Below are 22,122 nucleotides of genomic sequence, written 5' to 3'. Positions count from 1 at the left end.
CTAAAAAAAGGCAGTTCCACAGAGAAAGAAAACAGATCAGTGGTTGCTGGGAGCAGAATAGGAACTGATTACAAACAGCATGAGGCAACTTCTTAAGTGATGGAAATGTTTTAAAACTGGAATGTGGTGATGGTTATACAATTCTGTAAATTTACCAAAAATAGTCAAACTATATACACTTACAACAGGTGAATTTTATGATATGCAAATTATACCTCAATAAAGTTGTTTTAAAAAAATCAATTCCAGGTAGATAGCAGATCTAAATTTGAAAGGCAAAGCATTAACATTTCTAGACAATAATAAAGGTGCATACATACTCTTGTTACCTAGAGGTAGAGAAAGATTTCAACAGAACAACAGGAACTGACCATAAAAGAAAGGGCTGAAAAATCTGTTTTAAAATTAAGAACTTCTCTTTGCCAAAAGATACTAAGAGGCTAAAAAGGCAACAAAGTGAATAACTACAAACTCACATAACCAACAAAAGGCTGGTATCAAGAACTGATAAAAACTTTTACAAATCAGCAGGACAGATTATCCAATAGACAGATGAGCAAAGGATTTAATCAGGCACTTCACAAAAGAAGATACCCAAATGGTAATTAAACATATAAAAAGGTGACACCAGCAGAGTTAAAAGGAAAAAGATTGATAACATCAGGCTTGGCAAGGCTGTGGAACAGCTGGAATATTCATACACTGATGGCCAAGTGTGAATCGGTACAACCACTCTGGAGAACTGCACGCACAATCTGAAGCTGAGCACAGGGACAGAGTACGAGACACAATTCCACTCGGAGCCACATGACCACATAAAAGACATACACGTGTACCCCAAGGGACAAGCACAAGAATGTTCAGAGCAATATTTTACTATGTTACAGCTAAAAACTGCAAACAGTGAATGTCCACCAAAAGGAGAATGGATAAACAAATGCAGTATATTCATACACCAAAACAACAAAAACAAACAGCTACATGCAGCAACATGGATGACTCTTAGAAACCTGGTGTGGAGTAAGAGAAACCCATCCAGAGAATAAATAAATGGCCTTCCGCAGTATCCAAAGCCCAAAAAACAGGCAAAACCAAATTACGGTGTTTGGGGAGGCAAGCTTAAGTAGTAAAACTGTCAAAAAGGAAAAATAAAGGAGACTAAAGAGAACAGCAGCTTAATGCAATGTACAATCCTGGACTGGATCCTGATTTTCCAAAAAGCTTGGCTACGCGTGCTGAAACTACCACAGCCCGCGCCTAGAGCCCGTGCTCCGCAACAGGAGAAGCCACCGCAATGAGAAGCCCGCGCACCGCAATGAAGAGTAGCCCCGGCTCGTCACAACTAGAGAAAGCCCACGCACAGCAACAAAGACCCAGTGCAGCCAAAAAAAAAAAAAAATTTCAACTCAAAACATAATTTCAAAGAAAAAAGCAGTTACAGGCACTAGAGCAAAGCAGGGTTATGCCTAAAGTTGCATCTAACAAATAGTTTTTTAAAAGAAAATTCAGGTAATTATATAGATAATTTCATGACAAAATATTTTTTATCAGGTATATGGCTTCTTTTCAGCAAGTGTTTTTAGCCATCATTCCCTAATCTGTCGTTTTTTTTTCTTCTTAGAATGTCTTTTTTTCAAATGTAGCCTTACTCAAAACCCCATACCAATCAGAAAAGTAAAGCTTCTCTAGCTAAAGCAGAGGCTAGGACCCCTGCCGCCAGCTCAGCTTCCCCCAAAACCCTTGGGAGTCACTGCCACAGAACCTAAGGACTGTGGAAAACACAGTGTAAAAGCCAGAATAACTACCTTGAACTGCTTCATTGACCATGTATAAGCTGCTTCTTACCCCAATATTCAAATGGATGACAGATTCTGGGGACATTTTCTCTATCTCCCATTAAGAACCAAAGAAAAACACACACACACACACACACACACCCCATCCTACTCCCACACCATGTACTATATGGTTTATCCTAAAAATTCAGGACCAGTTTCCTCTACCTGGAGCAGTAGATCTCACCGGTGGGGTCTTCCTCTTGGCCAAGAAGTTTCTCAGCTGTGCCTGTTTCACGGGGGACAGTTTAGCTGCAAGAAATTCATGAACCCATAAATGCATAAGACTCGGTTTTTAAGATGTCAGTAGATGAAAGAGAACAAAGAGAGTTTAAAGACTGGGAAGAACTCATTTACCTGGGACTTTGGGCAAGGGTTTGGTTTGAGAGTCTATGGTTGTTTTCAACAAAGCATTGCGCAGGCTTTCGAGGTCACTGTCAAAACTGAAATAGGATAGTGTTACATATGAACCAACTACGACCTGAGAAATCGGGGGGGTGGTGGTGGTACATTATCCTCCTAAATCTAAAGGCAAGATATGAGAGCATCCCAATACAGAAATGGAAAATCTGACCAATCAAGGAAATTAATCCAAGAGGAAAGAGATCACAGTCTCAATATTATATCCCAACCCCAGAGCAAACACACCACCAACGGGGCTCCAGCAGGAAGGGCAATTAAAATCTACACATTCGGCCTAAAGGCAGAAATACAAGACCACCTTGGTAACTTCAGGGGTAAACTGTCTAACTGCAGAGTCTGAAATCTCCACATTCTTGCAAAATGATAAATCTGAGCTTCAAGACAAATTGGTCAACCTAACCCTGACAGTTAATTTTCAATTAAACAATAATACTGTGACTACAGTGTCTGTTATCATCTATTGAGCATCTGTTTCATCAGGCACACTACTAGGTGCTTTAAAGACTTAGCTTTAAACTCTCCAGTAATCCCACGAGGCACGTATTGTTAGCCCTACTTTTTGGCAAAGGAACAGAGGATCAGAGAGGGTGAGGAATCTGACCAGGCTCACACAGGTGAAAGACAGCAGAGTCACTTTCAAAGACACATGTGAACCATTCTAGGACTACTCCACCTAACTCTGACTATTCATTCGTTCATCCAGCCACATTTACTGAGTGCACGGGGCGTTAACAGGCCCATTCTCCTGCACACCTGTGAGTGCTGCTCTGCGAGGGAACATCCAAGGGAAGGCCCCACTGGGAGGTTTGGTTATAAAGACGGAGCTGCTGGAGACTATCCACCAGGTGATTCAGCCTCTTCCTCTGTTGGTTGATGATTTCCCGGTTGTTGGCAAGGGTGTTAAACAGCGTCTCTCGCTCTGGCACAAGCAGGCGCCTGTTGAGAGCAAGGAGGAAAGAATTAAATGTGAATGGTTCAAGTAAGGGAACTCCCCACTGAATGGAAAAAAAAAGACCACAACTGTTAACAGTGAGAAGACTAAACTGGAGAACCACTAGTGGGAAAGAAACATCAAGAAAGTACTAGAACATAAAAAGGGGATGAAAGCCTAACGAGGATAAAGTGGAAGGAGGAAAGAGCAGCTTCGGCTGTGCAGGACCGGGCCTGCAGCAGAGGACAGCACAGCCACACAGAACCTCAGATGGGTTCCAGGGAAGAAGTGGGGGAAAATTCATCCAGCTGTATATTTAGGATATGCATATTCCTCTGTATGTAAATTATATGAAATAAAAAGAAAAAGCCCAAGGGTGAAGGGAAATCTAGGGAGTCAGTCAGTCATTTCTACAGAGTGCTGTCAACACTGAAACAGAGGAACAGCACACGATTTAGCAGCAGGGGGGTCACCCACCCAAAAGAATTACAAGAAGACAGGGACAACTGTCCCTTTCTTTCTGGTGACAAGGTAGTTAGTTCAACATATATTTTTAATAGGCATTTCAATAGGGTACAAGGCAACATCTAGAGAAGGGCCCAAAACAGAGAAGTGCTAGAAAATTGTACAGATTTAAGAATCTGAACTCTACAGAAAGGGAACTTAAAAAAAGCACATTAAGGGACTTCCCTGGCAGTGCAGTGGTTAAGAATCTGCCTGCCATTGCAGGGGACACGGGTTCGAGCCCTGGTCCAGGAAGATCCCACATGCCAGGGAGCAACTAAGCCCACGAGCCACAATTACTGAGCCTGCGTGCCTAGATAGAGCCCGTGCTCCGCAACAAGAGAAGCCACCGCAATGAGAAGCCCGCGCACTGCAACGAAGAGTAGCCCCCACTCACCGCAACTAAAGAAAGCCCAAGTGCAGAGAAAAAAAAAAAAGCACGTTAAGTAGAAAATCCATGGGGTTGTTTAAAGGAGAACAAAGCCTGGCTTCTCTGTTAGCATCATGCACTTTTTATTGTTTATTTTAATTTTTAAATTTTTTTATTATTTTATTTTATGTTATTGGCCGTGCAGCTTGTGGGATCTTAGTTCCCTGACCAGGAATCGAACCAGTGCCCCCTGCAGTGGAAGCACGGAGTCTTAACCACTGGATCGCTAGGGAAGTCCCCATCATGCACTTTTTAAAAAGCCAACTTATTAATTAGCAAAGAGAAATCCAACTGTCAAGCAGAGCAGAACGTTCTCACTGTCGGGTCAAGCCATTCTCTCACATGGGGGGGAACATGAATTCCGAACTGGGGGAGTAAGCTCTGAAATCTCTAAAGGGGCCCAACTGCCCACGGGGACAAGTGCTCCAGGCCACAGAACCTTCCCCCTGCCAGTGTCTGGAGGATCAACGTTCACCTCTGTCTTCCCATACCTATCTATGCTCCTCAGGTCGGGCACAAAGCCTTTCTCCACACTGTAGAATACAATGTATTAAATTCTGTTTACTGAACTTTAAACACCTTCTAGCCCTGCCCCCGACACAACACCCAGGTTGCCCCACTTAAAAGTCTGTGACCGGGGCTTCCCTGGTGGCGCAGTGGTTGAGAATCTGCCTGCCAGTGCAGGGGACACGGGTTCAAGCCCTGGTCTGGGAAGATCCCACATGCCGCGGAGCAGCTGGGCCCGTGAGCCACAACTACTGAGCCTGCGCGTCTGGAGCCTGTGCTCCGCAACAAGAGAGGCCGCGATAGTGAGAGGCCCGTGCACCGCGATGAAGAGTGGCCCCCGTTTGCCACAACTAGAGAAAGCCCGCGCACAGAAACGAAGACCCAACACAGCCATAAATTAATTAATTAATTAATTAAAATTAAAAAAAAAAAAACTCTGTGACCTCACAGCTTTGTAAACAAGCGAATAGATCATTTCCTGGTTTGTTTCCTTACAAGGCTAATCACATTAATCAAGTATAGGTGTTTCAGAAATCTAGCATTTTGAGGGCTGACCTGGTTTTCACATTTCTTGTGGGCACCTTACTGCTTTCACAATGTACTGCATTCTATTCCTTCTGGAAAACACGAGGCATAAAACCAAATATCCACGGATGGAAGATTAGGATAGAAGGTTTTCCTCTACCTCTGTTACCACTCCTCTCATCCTTTTAGGTATCCATACTAATTAGGAATGTTTCCTCCAAAGGAAAATTTGGAATATACAGAAAAGTATAAAAGAAACATTCCTCTTAATCTCATCTTGCAGGTATGAGTATTTTGACAGATTTATTTCCAGCCTTTTCTACATTAGACCTCCACAATGAGGTCACCTAGTTTGATTTTATGTCTTACCTTTTTCATATTTTATATTTTATACCTAATAATTAGTTACAGGATTATATATTTTGTATAGTTCATGTAACACAAAACATATTTAACATGATTTTTTTGAGAATATGCGATTCAACGGTTACACAGTATTCTGCATTAAGAAAAAAATGTGACCAGATTTATTAGCCACTCCTCTAGCTTTTGGGTAACTAGACTGAATCCAATTTTTCACTCTCCTAAATTGTGCTGTAATATAAATTGTTCTATGTAAACTATTGTGAATATTGCTATTATTTCTGTAGAACAAATTTCTAGATGTATAATGACTGGGTCAAAGAGAATGAACCTTTGTAGGGTTTTTTATAAATCCTCCTGAATGATCCTTTAAAAGGGCTACAGCAACTATCTACACAGTGGATGAGAGGCCTCGCTCACTTTTGTTTTCTCTTTTGTTCCAGATGCCGATCCCACTCCAAGTCTAGAACATCATTCACATCTTGGACAGCAAATTTCACATACTGATGAAGGCGCCGAATTTCCTACAAGAAAAAAATGAAATGTCAAAATGACTCAGTTGTCCAGTAGCTTGCAGGAAGGTGTATCAAAACAGTTAAAATGACTTTGAAGTCTTTTATACTGAGAACCATAATGAACAAGGGAAACGTTAACAGGCTTTAATACAATCATTAGAATGTTATAATTCAAATGAAAAACAGCAACTCAACCTTTTAAAGCGTGTGACAGAGAGGTGGTGTGAAGAAAAGGGAAACAGAAAGGGCGTATCGGCCTAGGGCCTCTAGGGAACCAATGTTCTTGCTTAGTTCTCATTTTCAGCTCCTGTAAAGTATCTCCACATGGCCTAGGAATTTTCCACTGCACTCTGTTACTCCGACAGGGCACCCATTTAGCTTTTGCTCTCCCACCCATGAAATTAACTGTAATACAGACAAAATTATTCTACAAAACAGTGCTGAAAATAATTCTGCACCTATCTATTCATAGAGTAGAACACAGAAGTCATCTCACCAGTGGGGAAAAACTCATTTCTCAAAAACAAAGAATAGTATCAGCACTAGAAACTGAATTTACCATTATTAAAAGTCTTACCTATTAATTTATTTTAGGCCTGCAATAATTTTCTTTAAATATTGGTCCAGTGTTAACCTTCATGGCTATACCATTTGACTCTCAAAAATTAAAAAAATATAGCATTCCATTAATGCAAACGAAGCATTCCATTAAACATGTATACAAATGAAGACAATGTGCTTTACAGTGGAAAACACTCTTTACATCTGTACAAAGATCTTAATGTGTTTAACTGTATTTTCAAAATTATTTTTGGACAAGGGTATGTGTCTTAACTGAAGAAGAAAATGTCATTTAAAGAGAGCCAGGCTGATTCTAGGAAGCAGCAGTAACCTGAGCATCAAATACAAATTTCAACTCAGTGCTCCAGGACTACACGGAGGCCCTTTACTGTGGACACTTCACATGTGACCACACCTCTGTGCATTAACTAATCTTGTTTCTTCTGAATGCCCTCCCAACTTTGTCTGCCAGGAAAAAAAAACTTTTCTTTTAAGGCCTATCACAAATATTTTTCTGTGGCTTAGCTGCTCCCCCATCTGCAATCCCACAGCAACACACCCCACGTTGTATTTACAAGTCCATCTTTCTGCTGCTACTTATCCAGCTGCAGTGTAGTGCTGAACACCACAGGCTCTGAGCCAGACCGCCCAGGCTCCAGGGTCCAGCATTTATTAGTGGTGAGACTTGGGTAGTTCCTGCGTCTCTGACTCCTTATCTTTCTTTTGTATATGGTATGCATTCAATAAATGCTAGCTATTATTATCTACTTAGCACTGTGGAAAAGAGAAAATTATTTCCCTTGAATGGGGAAAGTGGTTCACCCAAAGCTGAATTCTTTTAGTTTGCACACAGAGCAAGGGGTGAAAAGGCACACAGGAAGAAAGAGTAACCAGATTCAATGTGGAGGCCTGTAATTTGATGAGTGGTAGGCAGGTGGTCGGCACTCTCTGCTAAGAGGGTTACCATCCGCAAGAGAAGGACACACCTAGGAATACCTCAAGGGCGGCAGGACACAGCAGGGGTTCCTCAGCCTTTCTGGGAGGCCTCCACTTCTTTCATTTTCCTACTGTCAGTATGCTTACCAGGTGTGGGATGGAAATGACAGCAACAGTAGAGTCTGCAGCCTCAAATCCTCTGAGGCAGGAGGGGGTTCACCATACTCACAGACCCTCAGGTCCCAGGTGAGGAAGGCCAGTGCTGCCACCCCTGCACCCTTTCCTACCTGATTCTAGGGAAAGGCAAGGTGCTGGGAGATGACCCCTACTAAAGCTGTGATGCAACAATTTTGAATAAATTGAAAGATGGAAACAAAACTCAGATTTAGCTCAAAAAGAATATAGGAATAATTAAGAATGAGAAAAGTAACTTTGCTAATAGTTACAGGAAGGAGCCCCGGCAGGTAGAAGTTTCGATTCTGGTCCCACTCTTACTAGAATCAACATTACCTTGGGCAAGCTCCTTAGCCTATGACATTCCAGTTCCTTATCTGTACAATGGGATCAGTAACTCTCACCTTGCAGAGCAGCAGGGTTTGAAGACTAGAAATAATGTATTAAAAAACACCTCACAGGGCTTCCCTGGTGGCGCAGTGGTTAAGAATCCGCCTGCCAATGCAGGGGACACGGGTTCGAGCCCTGGTCTGGGAAGATCCCACATGCCGTGGAGCAACTAAGACCATGCGCTACAACTACTGAGCCTGCGCTCTAGAGCCCACGAGCCACGACTACTGAGCCCGTGTGCCACAACTACTGAAACCCGCGCGCCTAGAGCCCATTCTCCGCAACAAGGGAAGCCACCACGATGAGAAGCCCGTGCACCGCAACGAAGAGTAGCCCCTGCTCACTACAACTAGAGAAAGCCCACGCACAGCAACGAAGACCCAACGCAGCCAAAAATAAATAAATAAATAAACAAATACATTTATATTAAAAAAAAACAAAAAAAAAAACACCTCACAGAGTACTTGGTGCCCAATGAACAGTTGCTAGTTTAATAATTATTATTCCTGATTTGATTTCTAAACATATCTTTTTTAACAGCTACTCTCTACCAATCTTAAGGTTTAATTAAGAATTATGTTTTTGTTTAATCCAAAAAACCTTAAGTGGGAAAGTGCCATTTCCTTTGCGACAGTGAAGGGAGTCTATGCCAAGTGGGTCAACACTCACAGGAAATGAACAACTTTGTACAAGCAGTTGGGCAAGCCTGTACCTCCCAAAGGAGCGCCTGTCTAGGAGTCTGTTCTCAGCAGCTCTGGCGGGGTTCTCCTACCTGGAGCTGAGCCTCACTCCTGGGGTCCAGCGGCCTCTTATAGAGCAAGTGCAGATACCCAGAGTCACGGTTTCTCTCATTTTGTTCTCTAGCTTCTTCAACACCAGCAAAGCCCTCAAGTAAAGTTGTTTTCAGGGTACTTATATCTCCATGAAGAGACTAGAAAAGGTACGAGGATGAATTGATACAAAAGTGGTATTTCCAAGAAATAAACCTTTCTTTCTAGATCAAGGAAGGTGGTATTTCTCAAATATTTAACATGATGAACATATGAATATAGCAAAAAGTGAATTTCATGCTTGGAAAGAAAGATACTAATGTTCATTTTTTTTCCTTCCTCATTAAAAAAATACATACTCTAATGATCAGAAACTCAGGAAATAAGACAAGTACTGGTAATCCTGCCATCTAAAGATGATCACTGTTAAAACCGTGGAGAACTTTCCTCTTTTTTTTTTTAATTTTTAAAAATTTTATTGAAGTATAGTTGATTTACAATGTTTCAAGTGTACAGCAAAGTGATTCAGTTATATATACACATATATATATATATATATATATTCTTTTTCAGATTCTTTTCCATTATGGGTTATTACAAGATATTGAATATAGTTCCCTGTACTATACAGTAGGTCCTTGTTGTCTATCTACTTTACATATAGTAGTATCTATTAATCCCAAATTCCCAACTTATCCCTTCCCCACCCTTGAGAACTTTCCTCTTTCCAAGTGTGTTATTTAAGACCAGAGCTCTGGAGTCAGGCAGTCTGAACTGGGATCCTGGCTCTATAACTCAGTAACTGGGTGGCTTTGGGCAAATTACTTCATCTCTCTAAGCCTTGGTTTCCTGTTCTTGCAAAACAAAAAGAATAATAGTGCCTACCACACAGAAAAGCTGTGAGGATTCAATGAGATAATATAGATATGCCTGGCACATAGTAAGTAGTAATAATTGTAACACAGTAAATAAACAGTTAACAACAAATATTTGTTATTTTTAAACTGTATATGCTCTTAAGTATCCTGCTTTTACCTTAAACTTAACCCTTTATAACCTAACAATTTACTATAAAAGACAGTAAATTTTCTCCTGTAAATGACCCACAGTATCTTCATTAAAGTCTGCTTTTATACCAAGAAAAAAAACTTAGTAAATTTTCAAATATATCTAAACTAAATTAACAACTAGAATAAACTTTTATGGAGTGCCTTGTAAGTGTCAATGGGGTAGAAAGTACTTATTATTCCATTTTCCACATGAGAAAACTAAAATATAGAATAGCTGGAATAATTTGCCCAAAGTCACATAATTTATTATTAAGTGCTAAAGGTAGGATTTGAAGTCAGGCATTCCTAGGTAAACCACTCATCCACATAAAAAACAAGACTGGTGATTCCTGAAGAGAGAAAATACATACATCCGTGGAGTATCAGGACAACAATTTGCAAATGTGCAATTCAACTTAGGAAGAATATCAAAAACACAAACCTCTGTGGTCTCTTTAATCTCCAAAAGAAAGGTGTGCAGGTCATCTGATTCTGTTCTCAGCATCCTCATCTCCTCAGAAGTGCCCACTTGGAAACAGGCTTTGGAAGTTCGGGCTTTCAACTCTTCCAACTCCTTCTGAAAGTGAGTGACCTGTAGAGGCCACAAATGAGGGGACGGCTCAGTCTGAATGGCATGGCAGTCATGTCTGTCACTGCTCCCGGGCCCGCTAACAGCGCAGACTCCCAGAACACGCCAAGGCTCAATGCCAGAATAAAACAGTCACGTAGGAGTCCACACTCAGAGCCAGTCAAGTCTCACTATCAGAGCTACTTCTGGAAAAATCTGCAGGAACAAATTTACCTCCTCCCCGATTCCAGCCATCACAGGATCTGACTCTTTCCACTGATGTCCCTGCTTTTCTGTAACAGGAGGCTGAAGTGATTTTGCCTGAAATGAAAGGCAAAGGTTTTAAAGTGCATCCCACACCCCAAGTGATGGCTTCCTGGAGCAGGTGGCTCCGTGCCTATCACAGGTGCGGCGCTCTCACAATACCGTCACTGTTGCACCACTCACTCTTTTGAACCCGTATTTACTGGGTACCTTCCTGGTATAAGACATGCTCTAGATAAAGGTAAACAAGGTAGATGAGGTCCCTACTCTCATGGAACTCACATTCTACTGGGACAAGACAGATAATAAGAAGTAAACAACTCAGGTAATTTCAGCTAGTGATAAGTGATATGAAAAAAGTAAACAGGAACATATAGAGAGAATAAAAGTGGGCACTGCTTGACATGAGACAGCCCAAAAGCCCTCACTGAGCACTGCCTCTGCACTGAGACCTGAAGAAAGGGAGAAAGCTATGGAAAGCTCTAGGGGAAGCACCTCCAGGCAGTGAGAAGAGCAAGTGCAAAGAATCTGAGGCAGGAAAGACTTTGGCAAGTTTGAGGCAAAGATATAAAGTGAATGTGGGCACATCAAGTCAGGGAGGGAGCTGGGGGCAGGCAGAGGCAGGTCGTGTAAAGCTATTCCAAGGAGTCTGGATTTTATTCTAAGTGAGTTGGAAAAGTACTAGCAGAGTTTTAGGAGAGTTTAAACTATCCTCTGATTTATGATATTAAAGGATCCCTCCTACTGCTACATAGAGCATGGATGACAGTGACAGGTAGGAAGAGAAATAGGAAGAGGAGTCAGGAGGCTAATGAGGGAAGAGATGATAATGGCCTGAAATACGACGTTAGCAGGGGACAGAGATGTGGATTTATGACATATGACACATCACAGAGCAGAGCTGGCAAGACCTTTGCTAGTATGGACTGGGGGAGGTGCTATTAAAGAGAGGAATCTAGGATGACTTCTGGACTGCGGGTAGAGCAAACTACCTGGTTAGTGCTGCTTACTGAGATGGGAATACTAGAAAAGGAACAGGTTCTGGGGAAGATGGAAATCAAGAATTCTGCTTTAGAGATGTTATAACTTGAGATGGCTTTCGGATTATTTGATACCTACAGCAATTAACACATGGAGAGTTTTTAGACTGCATAAGCATTCATTAAAACAGCTTTATTTAATAAATGCCATGTGTCATGCTTTATGCCAAAAGCTACACCTGTAAACTGGCCATTTACTGTGGAGCCTGTACAGGTGTGTGCTGGGGGCAGGAAGGAGGTTGACTGGGAGAGGGACAGAAGGAAAAGACATGACTCCTGTTCTGAGGGCACTCAAGTAATCAAGTGGGAAATGGACAGAAAATGCTCTTTAAGTTAAACCATAAAAATAAATGGAGATGATAGACTGCAGATCTAAATATGAAAAGTAAAATAATAAAACTTTCGGAAAACATCTTTTTGACCTTGGAATAAGAAATGATTTCTAAAACAGAACACAAAAAGCACTCATTATAAAAGAAAAATTGATATATTGAATTATACTAAAATTAAGAACTGTAGTCATCAAAAGATACCACAAAGAGAATGTAAAGGCAATTCAGAGAGTGAGAAAGTATTAGTATTTGCATTATACGTATGTGTTTGCACATGCATGTGCATATTCAACAAGGAACGAACTCTTACAGATCAGTAAAAGACAACCCAAAAGACACCCTGTAGAAGAAGATAGTCAAATGGCTAATAGTCATATGAAAAAAAAGCTGAATTTTACTAGTCATCAGGGAAATACTAATCAAAACCACAAAATACAACAACAATAAACAATGAAAAATACGAAGAGTGGTGAGGATGTGGAGCGGCTGAACTTATACACTCCTAGTAGGAACGTACTGAGAGGAATAGACGAATAGTCTGTGACCCAACAATTCCACTCCCAGGTATCTGCCCAACAAAAACGCACACACATATTAACCCAAAGATGTCAACTAGCATGGTCATAACAACACTATTCACAATGACTCAAACCCGGAAGCTACTCAAATGCCTGTCAAGGATGGAATGAAACTTGTAGTAGAGTCGCCCAATGAATTCCATACAGCAACAATGATGTGGAAAAATCTCACAAACATAATGTTGAGCAAAACAGTCAGACACAAGAATATATACTGTATGATTCCACTTTACAGAAGGTATAAACAGGCTAAACTAAGCTATGCTGTTAGAAATCATAATAGTGAGACCTGTTTGGCAAGAGTTGTGACCAGATAGGTGAACATGAGGGGGACTCTGGGACCCTAGTATGTTCTATTTCTTGATCTGGGTGTTAGTTACCAAGGTGTATTCAGCTGGTGACAATTCACTGAGGTGGACATGTGTCATATGTATCCTTTTTTACCCCCATGTGTATTCCACGTTAGTAAAAAACTAAGTAACTAAAATAAACTGAGTTGTTATGGAAAGAAAAAGAAAAAGAAGGCAGTGCGTAGATTTCTTGGTTACTTTGGGAATGACAGAAAAAAATCAGGGGCTACACCATAGTCTTCAGACATAAAGAGAATTCAACAAACGGAACATAACATGGATAAGCTCAGGAACCAGCAGAGAAAACAATTCTAAGACTCTAGGGTTGAGATAAATGGCTTTTATGAGCTCACATTGCAAATATTCAAAGATCATACTTTGGTATTTCCTATCACATAATCCTATATACTATTTCAAAGGTGTGAATTCTAAAACACAAAAACCCATTTTATAAACATGTATGTTTTGGGCAGTAAATTAATAAACACAGCACTGTAGGTTGAGTTTAAACGTACCTGGGGAGAGCCGGACTTGGCCACTGGAGGGGTTATCCTGGGTGATTTCTGTACCATCGATGGCACTGGACTTGGACCACCCTGAGCAGATCGCCCTGCTGGAACAAGAAGTCAGTTAAAACAAACAGCATTTATTCCCGTTATTTCTCCTATCGCGAACATCCTTTCCTCAAATCTAAAAAAAAAAAGTTTCTCATTGTCCCTAGCCCCCGTTTATGATCTTTGTTACCAAGAGTGACACCCACAGTTCCCAAACAACTAAAAAACACATATCACATTTTAAAACGGGAAACTCCTTTGTAAAGCAGGTAGAACTGGAGTGTCTCTGATAATAGGTATGTGGATGGTGTGGAGGCCCAGGAGGCTGTCCACTTGGCCCATCCTTACTCCCCGCAGAGGCTCCTGATGCACCTCTGGGAACTGGGGGCAAAGTTTAAAGACCACCAGAACAGTAATCCCCATCGCCCTGTAAGAACTCACAAGGTCTTCAGGACCCTCCTGGAAGCCTCTAGGACAAGTCTCACCCTGTTGCGCATTAGAATCACCTAGGAGTTCTTTAAAAAAATACACCAAAACTCATACCCAAGCCTCATCTCCAGAGAGCCTGATTAAACGGTTAGGGAGGGGATACCCCACTGCGTCCAGTGTACAACTGGGATTGCAATCCAATAATCCAAGACCCACCAAACTGTAAGAATTAAATATGTCAATGGGGGTAGGGAGATCTGGGTGGTAAGCGGTGGAAACGGAGAAAATGTACGTGTGTTATGGTACATCTCGTCTCTCCCGAACTGTAAAGACATGGGAAAAGACTAAGGAAGGCTTGTTAATTTTTTGGGTCACAGACAGGTGCTTTTCAGAATTTGACGACAAGTCCCAGAATGACGTGACTTTGGCAAACGCCACAAGGCAGCCCTTTCTCCTGAGCAATAGGTAAGAGAGAAGATTTCAGGAATTTCACAGCTCAATGCTTGCTCAATATCTATCAAGATAAAATTATTCCTGACGCTCAAACACCAAATGGCTACCCAAGTATGTCTGGCTAGGTATTATCACTGGAATTCACAGAAGCAACCAACTTAAAAACTGAGACAGATCTGACAAACACCATCCCAACCATGTGAGCAAACTGACATCACTTACGTCAGGACAAAAAGAAATCATGTGATGTGATGTACATCACCTATGTGGTATTACTGCTCAAAATGTTTCATGTGAATCTCACCATGTGGAAACTCTCAAATCCAAATTGAGGGACAGTCCACAAAACTAACTGGCCTGACCTCTTCACGAATGCTAATGTTGAGAAAGACAAAAAAGGTGAGAAACTGGTTGAGACTAACGAGACAAAATCGGAATATAACGTGTGGTCCTTGAGTGGCTCCTGGATTGGAGGGGGGGAAAAACGGCTACAAAGAACATTAAAAGGACAACTGTGGAAATGTGAATACTGGCTGTAGACTGGATTACTGTTAAATTTCCTCAGTGTGACAATGTATTGAGTGCCCTTATTTTTAGGAAACATACTGAAGTTCCTAGGGGTGAAGTGTTTCACGTCTGCAATTAACTTTCAAATGTTTTAGAAAAAAAATTACATTAAAAAGGAAAGACGGGGCTTCCCTGGTGGCGCAGTGGTTAAGAATCCACCTGCCAATGCAGGGGACACGGGTTCGAGCCCTGGTCCGGGAAGATCCCACATGCCGTGGAGCAACTAAGCCTGCAAGCCACAACTACTGAGCCTGCGCTCTAGAGCCCTCGAGCTACAACTACTGAAGCCCGTGCTCTGCAACAAGAGAAGCTACCGCAATGAGAAGCCCCCGCGCGCAGTAATGAAGACCCAACACAGTCTAAAATAAATTAAAAAAAAAAAAAAAAAAAAAAGACATAAAGCAAATGGTGCAGAATGTTAGCAAGTGTTGACTCTCAGGGAAGGGCATGGTATTCAGAATATAATTTATGCAACCTTTCTGTAGGTTTGAAAGAAGAAAGAGATAGGCTGGGTACATTTACTCATGGGGTTTTATAATGCACTTCAACTTGGCTATAATCATTATTCCCATTTATGATCTTTATTTAATAAATTTGCTTGCGGTAGGGCTGAGTGTGAAAACCCAAAGACAGTCATCAGAGGAAATAAGCATAAAGCCACCGTAGGCTCCTTCTCATCTATGTGGCTTAAAGACTTGCTCTGTGACCGACCTTCACGTAGGGCAGGCTCTGCGTGAAGATAAATGTCCCACAACAAGATGGAGACAGCATGGCAGCACTGAGGCCACTGTGAACCTTCCCAATCCAGAGTACAAAAGCCACAGGACTTCAGTGTGAGTTACAGGAAACAAGAAAAAGGATTTAAACAACAGTCCTTACAAGTAAGGATTTTTAAACAACTTGGAAAAATTTTTTTTGGCCGTGCCGTGCAGCTTACAGGATTTTAGTTCCCCAAACAGGGATTGAATCCGCGCCCTTGGGAGTGAAAGCGCTGAGTCCTGACCACTGGACCGCCAGGGAAGTCCCACAACTTGGAAAAATATTCATCTGGGAATTCAGGATTGAGCTCTAAAGCAGTTTGCTTAAAATCATACCCGATACTGAGGAAGAGACTGAGGACTTGGATGACAAGGAACTGGATGATGCCAAGAGAGGTGCAGGGTGGCTGAGAGGTCCAGAGGATGCTGGCTTGGAGGCCGAGGAGAATGGCAGCATTGAGGGTGCGCTCTGTGAGCTGTGAACAGGAGCAGAGGTGGCCGCGGCCGTGAACCTGAAAATGGAAGCCCGAATGGATCAAAATAGCCTGCCGCTGTGAGATCCTTTCCCGCTGGTCATGAGCGATCATCAAAGGATAACTTACTATCCATACTTTTTTGCCTTCAGGAAATGCAAACATTTAGCTATTTCTTATAAAAGGTGAAAGCTGCATGAAAGCATTTATCATCTGCTTATTTGGAATGAAAAATTCAGTGAAAATATCTAATAAGTACTTAACATGATGATGAAACTAAGTTTATCATGGTATAAAACATTTATTGTCAATTCTATCAAGCTGAGTAAAGAAAGAGGGTGGGACTCTACTGGACTTAGGAGAGTTTAGTGCTCTTCTTTTGTCAAGGAAATTACTGAGATCTCGTTGTGGGGTGATCATCTCTGGGGAATGAGGAAGGAAGAGGAGAGCAGGTCACCATCTTTGGGATGCTGACCATCTACTGGGCAGGGGAGGTAAGTTTCACCTAAAGAGCAAACGTCTGTGAACAATCTAAACATCCAGCATCAGATGACTGGTCAAATAAATTATGGCGTGGCCACAAAATGGGATACTAGGCAACCTTTAGAATGAAGTGGCTGCATGGCAAATTTAATATTAACAATGACAGCGGCCAGCAGCCCCTTCATAGTAATAAGAGATAATACAGAAGAGTGGGGGAAAACTGGTAGTGTTTATACTCAATGGCCATCTTAGGAAGGGTTACAAGGTATAAGGGATTACTTCTCTCAAGAAGCTTACATGCTAGTGGTGAGAACAAAACAAGCAGATAAAGAAGTAAAAAATAAGATATGAGTGAGTTAGTAGGACCCAGATCTGGAGGAAAGTGGAATACCACGCTGAAGTGTTTGGATTGTACTCAAAGAGCAATGAGAAGCCGCTGGGGACTGTCATCTGATGTATTTACAATTTCACAAGATCACTCGGTGGCTATGTGGAAAACAGTTCAGAGAGTCAAGAGTGGACACAAGGGAGAAAAAGGACTAGAGAGATTCATTTTCCTTAAGGGATATATAGTCTGTATTGCTTCATTTTTAAAAAGTAAGGAATATCTCCTACATTTAAAATCTGAAAAAGCAAAACAAGCATTTAAGTATAAACTTCTAATAGTTAAAAAAAAAATTCTAAGAGACATCTCTGGACTCTGTCCACTGATGAAATGCAAACCTTTATGTTGTTTGAATTTTTACCATTTGCAAGTATTACTATGGGAAAAAGGAAAAGAAAATCTATTCAATAACTCCACTCACAGTGACTCTATTTCTAGTGAATAACAAGCGGTATTTCTATCCATCAAACTTTAAGTGTTACCTACTTTTCGCTAAGGTTGACCTTGACTGCAGAGGCTGATGGTGGGAAGGTGGGCTTCATTCCTGTGTTTGGAGCAGACACGCTTGGCATTGGCGTGCTTTCCAGGGTAGGCTTAAAACCCGATGATCCAAAGGAGAATGAGGCAGCTGAGGGTGCCATGGGAGAGGCCGCAGGGGTGAGTACGAGGGAGGCCTGAGGAGGAGGAGGAGCAAAAGAGAAGGAGGACGCTCCAGGGCCCAAGGCTGCTTTGGAACTATCAGAGGCACTGGAACACGGAGCGGCCTCCCCAGTGACAGAACCAGACGACTTCAAGGATGAAGAGCCAAAGGAGAACACAGCAGGGCCTCCAACGGCAGAAGGCAAAGAGAAGGTGGAGGTGGGAGCCGCCGGTGATGAAGGCAGAACAGAGGCAGCAGCTACGGCTGCTGCGGCATCGAGCTTCTGCGGGGCCTGAGAAGAGGTGGGGGTAGTAGGAGTACTTCCTGCAATGAGAAATATGGAGAAAAAGGAAGGGAGAAGTTAACCCCGTAACGGTGGAGGTCCACATCACAGAAAGCAAGTGGGTTTGTGGAAGAATGAAGCCAGAAATAATGGTTCTCGTTCCACAAGGGGAAAAAAAAAGGGAAGTGGAGTTGATGTTGGACTTTCCATAGCAAACATTCCATATGGTAAGATGTCTAAAACTTTGAAGGAAAAAGGAAATGCAAAAAGACATTAGACTAATAGGACTTCATGAACACCCACTTGAGTAATGCAGAAAAAATACACTTCTCGATGTTACAGTGAAAAATAAGTTATTCTGCAATATTTTATTATCAGGGAAAAACTTTAATTCAGACTTACACCTCATAATAGTCATTAAAACAACTCCAGGTTAATTAAAGATAAACACATATACAAAAGCATATATATAACTATATCTCAAAACAAAGGAGGCAAAAAGTGAGTTGTCTCTTAGAGTCTATCAACTTGATAAACCTAAAAGTGACCAAAAAAAAAAAAAAAAAAAAAAAAACAAAAGATAAAGATTTGACTATGTACAGAAATAGTTATACAACCAAAAGGTAAATGAAAAAAAATTTTCAGCAAATGACAAGTAATATGTTTTATTTTTTTTAAAGCTCATACAAATTGAGATTTAAAAAATTTTGAGACTTTAATAGATATAAGCTGGGAATCTAATTCACAAAAAGAAAATATATTCAATCTCTCTAATCAAAGAAATACAAATTTAAATGCGGCATATTTTTGGTTGTCCTCTAAATTATCAAAATAAAAATACATATAATCTCCTATGTTTGAAAGGGTAAAACAAACCTGAAACTTTTTATCACTACTAGGTACCTTTTTAGCACAGTCTTTTAGAAAGCATTTTAGCATTATGTCTCAAAAATCATAGAACATGTACCTAGTAATCCCAATTTTAAGAATAAAGACTACGGAAATAACCTAAAAAATGAAAAAGATATTTAATACAACCCAAATGGTAAAATATATTCAATAGAGTGTTAAACACTCCTAAATGAATCATAAAAATTATTTAAGAATCTGGAAAACACTTAAAATTTAAATAAAAGACCAGCATACCAATTATGCATACAATATAATCACAACTATGAAGAAAGATGTTTATGAAAAAACACTGAAAGAGAATACCATAAAAGGCAAGTTTAAATTTTTTTCTATTTTCCAAACTTTCTATAAAGTAAACATGTTAATTCTCCAAATTAAATAACTAACTAAGAAAGCAGTATTTTTTAACAATACATTTATGGGTCTTGGTTCTTCCAAATTGTCAGAGATGACAGTTTATCTTCACTATGTCTAAAGCAAGGAAATACTTAGGATACAACTATGAAAATGCCACTTTCTGAAAACAACGACCCCCAGGTAAATTGTCACTTCTGTGATAGTATATAATGCAAGCCTATCTATTCTGTTAATACTTCCTTTACACAATAAATATGGAACCAACAAGAGCTTACCTCCTTAGAGACCCAAGCACATGTGTTAATCACTTCCATGCATTTAGTAGACCAATACAAAAAGCATATGCCAAACCCAAAAGAAATCATAGGCATCTTCCCACTGAAAATGGAACGAAATATCTGAAAACCATCATGCTGCTATTTGTGATCATTCAACCCAGCATCCTTGGCGCTGGAGTGTGGAAGCAAGCAGAACCACTGATGTCCTCTGAACCCATGAGCCAGCTTCAGCTAGAGCTGGTGAACTGGTGGGACACCTCCTCCCCCTTCAGTGGCTCTCTTCCTCTCATCTAAACGTGGCTGTTACCTCAGGGCTAAGCATGAGGGAACATGGGGTTTCTCTAGGAGAGGCAAACAGTAAAACTGGTCTTTGCTCGTGCTCGGGGAATAAGGGGCTTGTAGCAAGTCCCTCACACTGAACTGTGCTCAGAAACAAACATCATCCCACAGGCTCCCGACTTCACAGGGTACAATGCTTGTTACAGACAGACCCAGCAACTGAGTGTAGGTAGTTCATGGGACTCAGCACCACTTAAAGGGGAAAAAATAACTCAGAGTACACACTGCAGAGAAGGAGAGATCCCAACACAACAACACTGATACAGTCTATGCAAGGCAGCTGGTATGTTACTTGGGGTCACACTGCCAGTTGATAGGAGCCCAAGTATCTGAGTGGCTCTATTTATGAAGTACAACTCGCTCTGCATTGGGAAGCAGTGAGGAAAGATCCCCTAAGTGTTCTCCACCACATCCAACCCAACTGGTCAACATTTCTTCCTAGATATAGAATTGGTGGCAGTATGAGCTTTTTTAGCTATATTAGAAGAGAAAAAACTTACTAGTTATATACTCACAGAATTCAAAAAGAGAAATATTAGTAAAATTCCAAAATATGAAACAATGCCCTTCTAAAAAGTTCATTTTGTTCTCACAAGTGATACACTGCCATTGTGAAAATTTTGAAAATGCAGATTGGCATTTATATGCATGCATTTATGTATGTGAAGTATATGTACCAAAATGCTGACTGGCTATTGCATGATGGGTTCTGTAGTGATTCTTTGTATTTTCTAATTTTTCTCCAATAAACATATATTACTTAAGTGATATCTTCAAAGAGGAGGGGGAAAAAAAACTAAAGAAAATTAAATACAAAGAGAAAATTCCCATGTTCTCATCACCCAGCAATAGCCACTATTTAGATTTTAACATCTTTCAAGTATCTTTTCTATGTACATATTTTTCTCATAAAAAAGGAATCAGAGTATACAGTGCTCTTCTACGATACGTTCTGTCCTTTCCTTGTCAATAAATATCACATTTTTAATAGCTACATGGCATTTCACTGTATGGATGTACAATCATTTATTTAACCAACCTCTCATGATTAAACGTGTTAGGTTTCAGACCACATAATATAGGGTCTTATAATAGGATACTGTCAGTAAATTACCTAATGGGATCCATCGGGCTGAGATTCCTTTTTCTCTAAAGTAAAGGTTGGAGAATAAAGCTTGAGGGTGAGAGAAGGCAAGTATGTGCATGTGTCTGAGGAAAAGATTAGTCCTGCCTCGATAAGACAGACCGGCTGATAAAGATAACCACTGTGTGTCCTCACAGTATTCATCCCAGCAAATACTCCTGTACAAGCCCTCGGTATCCCCTCTCGGCCAAAACGGGGGGAGGCACGCACCTGATGACTTGGGTTGTCGCTCTCCTTCCAATGAGAGCCGCTCTGGTGTCCTGAGGGGGGACCTAACACCAGGATTTTGATTGATCATGTAAAATGGACAAAGCACACCATCTGTTGAAAGTAACATAAGAACTGGAGCAGGAGGAAGAGTCTTCTCATCATCTGTTAAAAAAGAAAACAAAGGTGATAAAAGGGCCAAGTCGACTGAAGGGCCTGGGCCCAGAAGCGGAAGACTGCCGGAAGCAAAAGACGCTTCACAGGACTCATCTCTACAGTAGCTCGAGTTGGTTTGTTCTGATTTGGATCTGAAGAGCCGTTTATGAAACAGCTCCTTAAAGAAGAGCTACTAGCATGATCAGGTGGCCACCGTCCCGCCAGCCCTACAGGGAAGCCCTAGCAGTCCTGCAGCGGCTCTGACTCCCAAAGCTCCGATTTTTACGTGTGCCCCGGTGTTTGGGAGGTAGGTTTAGCATTCCCCTGACCAAGACAGGAGTCTCCAGGAAGCGACTCCTTTAGTAAAATAAAATGACAGATGAGCCTCTTTGGAAAACACATGGTAGGGCACAGAGAAGTGAGTCCCAATACTTTATATTCATTCACAGTTGAATCATAAGCATGTATTTTGTCAATTAAGTCTTTATGAGAATCAGAGTAAATGAGCTAATCAGACCAAACAGCCTGACCAGGGAAAGGGCAAGGAACTTAGTGGTGTCTGACGGGTACACCTTTCTAAAATGAAGCACAAAGTGCGAATATGGCTTTTTGTAAACAAATATTTTTTCCCAGTTTTATTGGGATAAAACTGACAAACA

The 22,122-nt window shown here is 41.1% G+C and overlaps 1 protein-coding gene across 4 annotated transcripts in view; it reads right to left on the bottom strand.

Moving 5' to 3' along the window:
• NUP214 (nucleoporin 214) overlaps positions 1–22,122 on the bottom strand; it is a 101,348-nt gene that overhangs the window by 61,782 nt on the left and 17,444 nt on the right. For 3 of the 4 annotated variants that reach the window (XM_036854677.1, XM_036854675.1, XM_036854678.1), the window contains 11 exons: positions 21,311–21,472; positions 17,634–18,111; positions 16,143–16,318; positions 13,561–13,658; positions 10,716–10,802; positions 10,356–10,505; positions 8,867–9,025; positions 5,939–6,042; positions 3,012–3,194; positions 2,193–2,278; positions 2,004–2,087 (listed from right to left, as the gene is read on the bottom strand). In XM_036854677.1, the coding sequence (XP_036710572.1) occupies positions 2,004–2,087; positions 2,193–2,278; positions 3,012–3,194; positions 5,939–6,042; positions 8,867–9,025; positions 10,356–10,505; positions 10,716–10,802; positions 13,561–13,658; positions 16,143–16,318; positions 17,634–18,111; positions 21,311–21,472 (1,767 nt within the window). The remainder of the gene's footprint in view (positions 1–2,003; positions 2,088–2,192; positions 2,279–3,011; positions 3,195–5,938; positions 6,043–8,866; positions 9,026–10,355; positions 10,506–10,715; positions 10,803–13,560; positions 13,659–16,142; positions 16,319–17,633; positions 18,112–21,310; positions 21,473–22,122) is intronic. The other variant, XM_036854676.1, reaches the window with a different exon arrangement.

Source organism: Balaenoptera musculus, chromosome 6, assembly GCF_009873245.2.
Source record: "Balaenoptera musculus isolate JJ_BM4_2016_0621 chromosome 6, mBalMus1.pri.v3, whole genome shotgun sequence".
NCBI lineage: Eukaryota > Metazoa > Chordata > Mammalia > Artiodactyla > Balaenopteridae > Balaenoptera > Balaenoptera musculus.
This window is presented reverse-complemented; position numbering and strand designations above follow the sequence as displayed.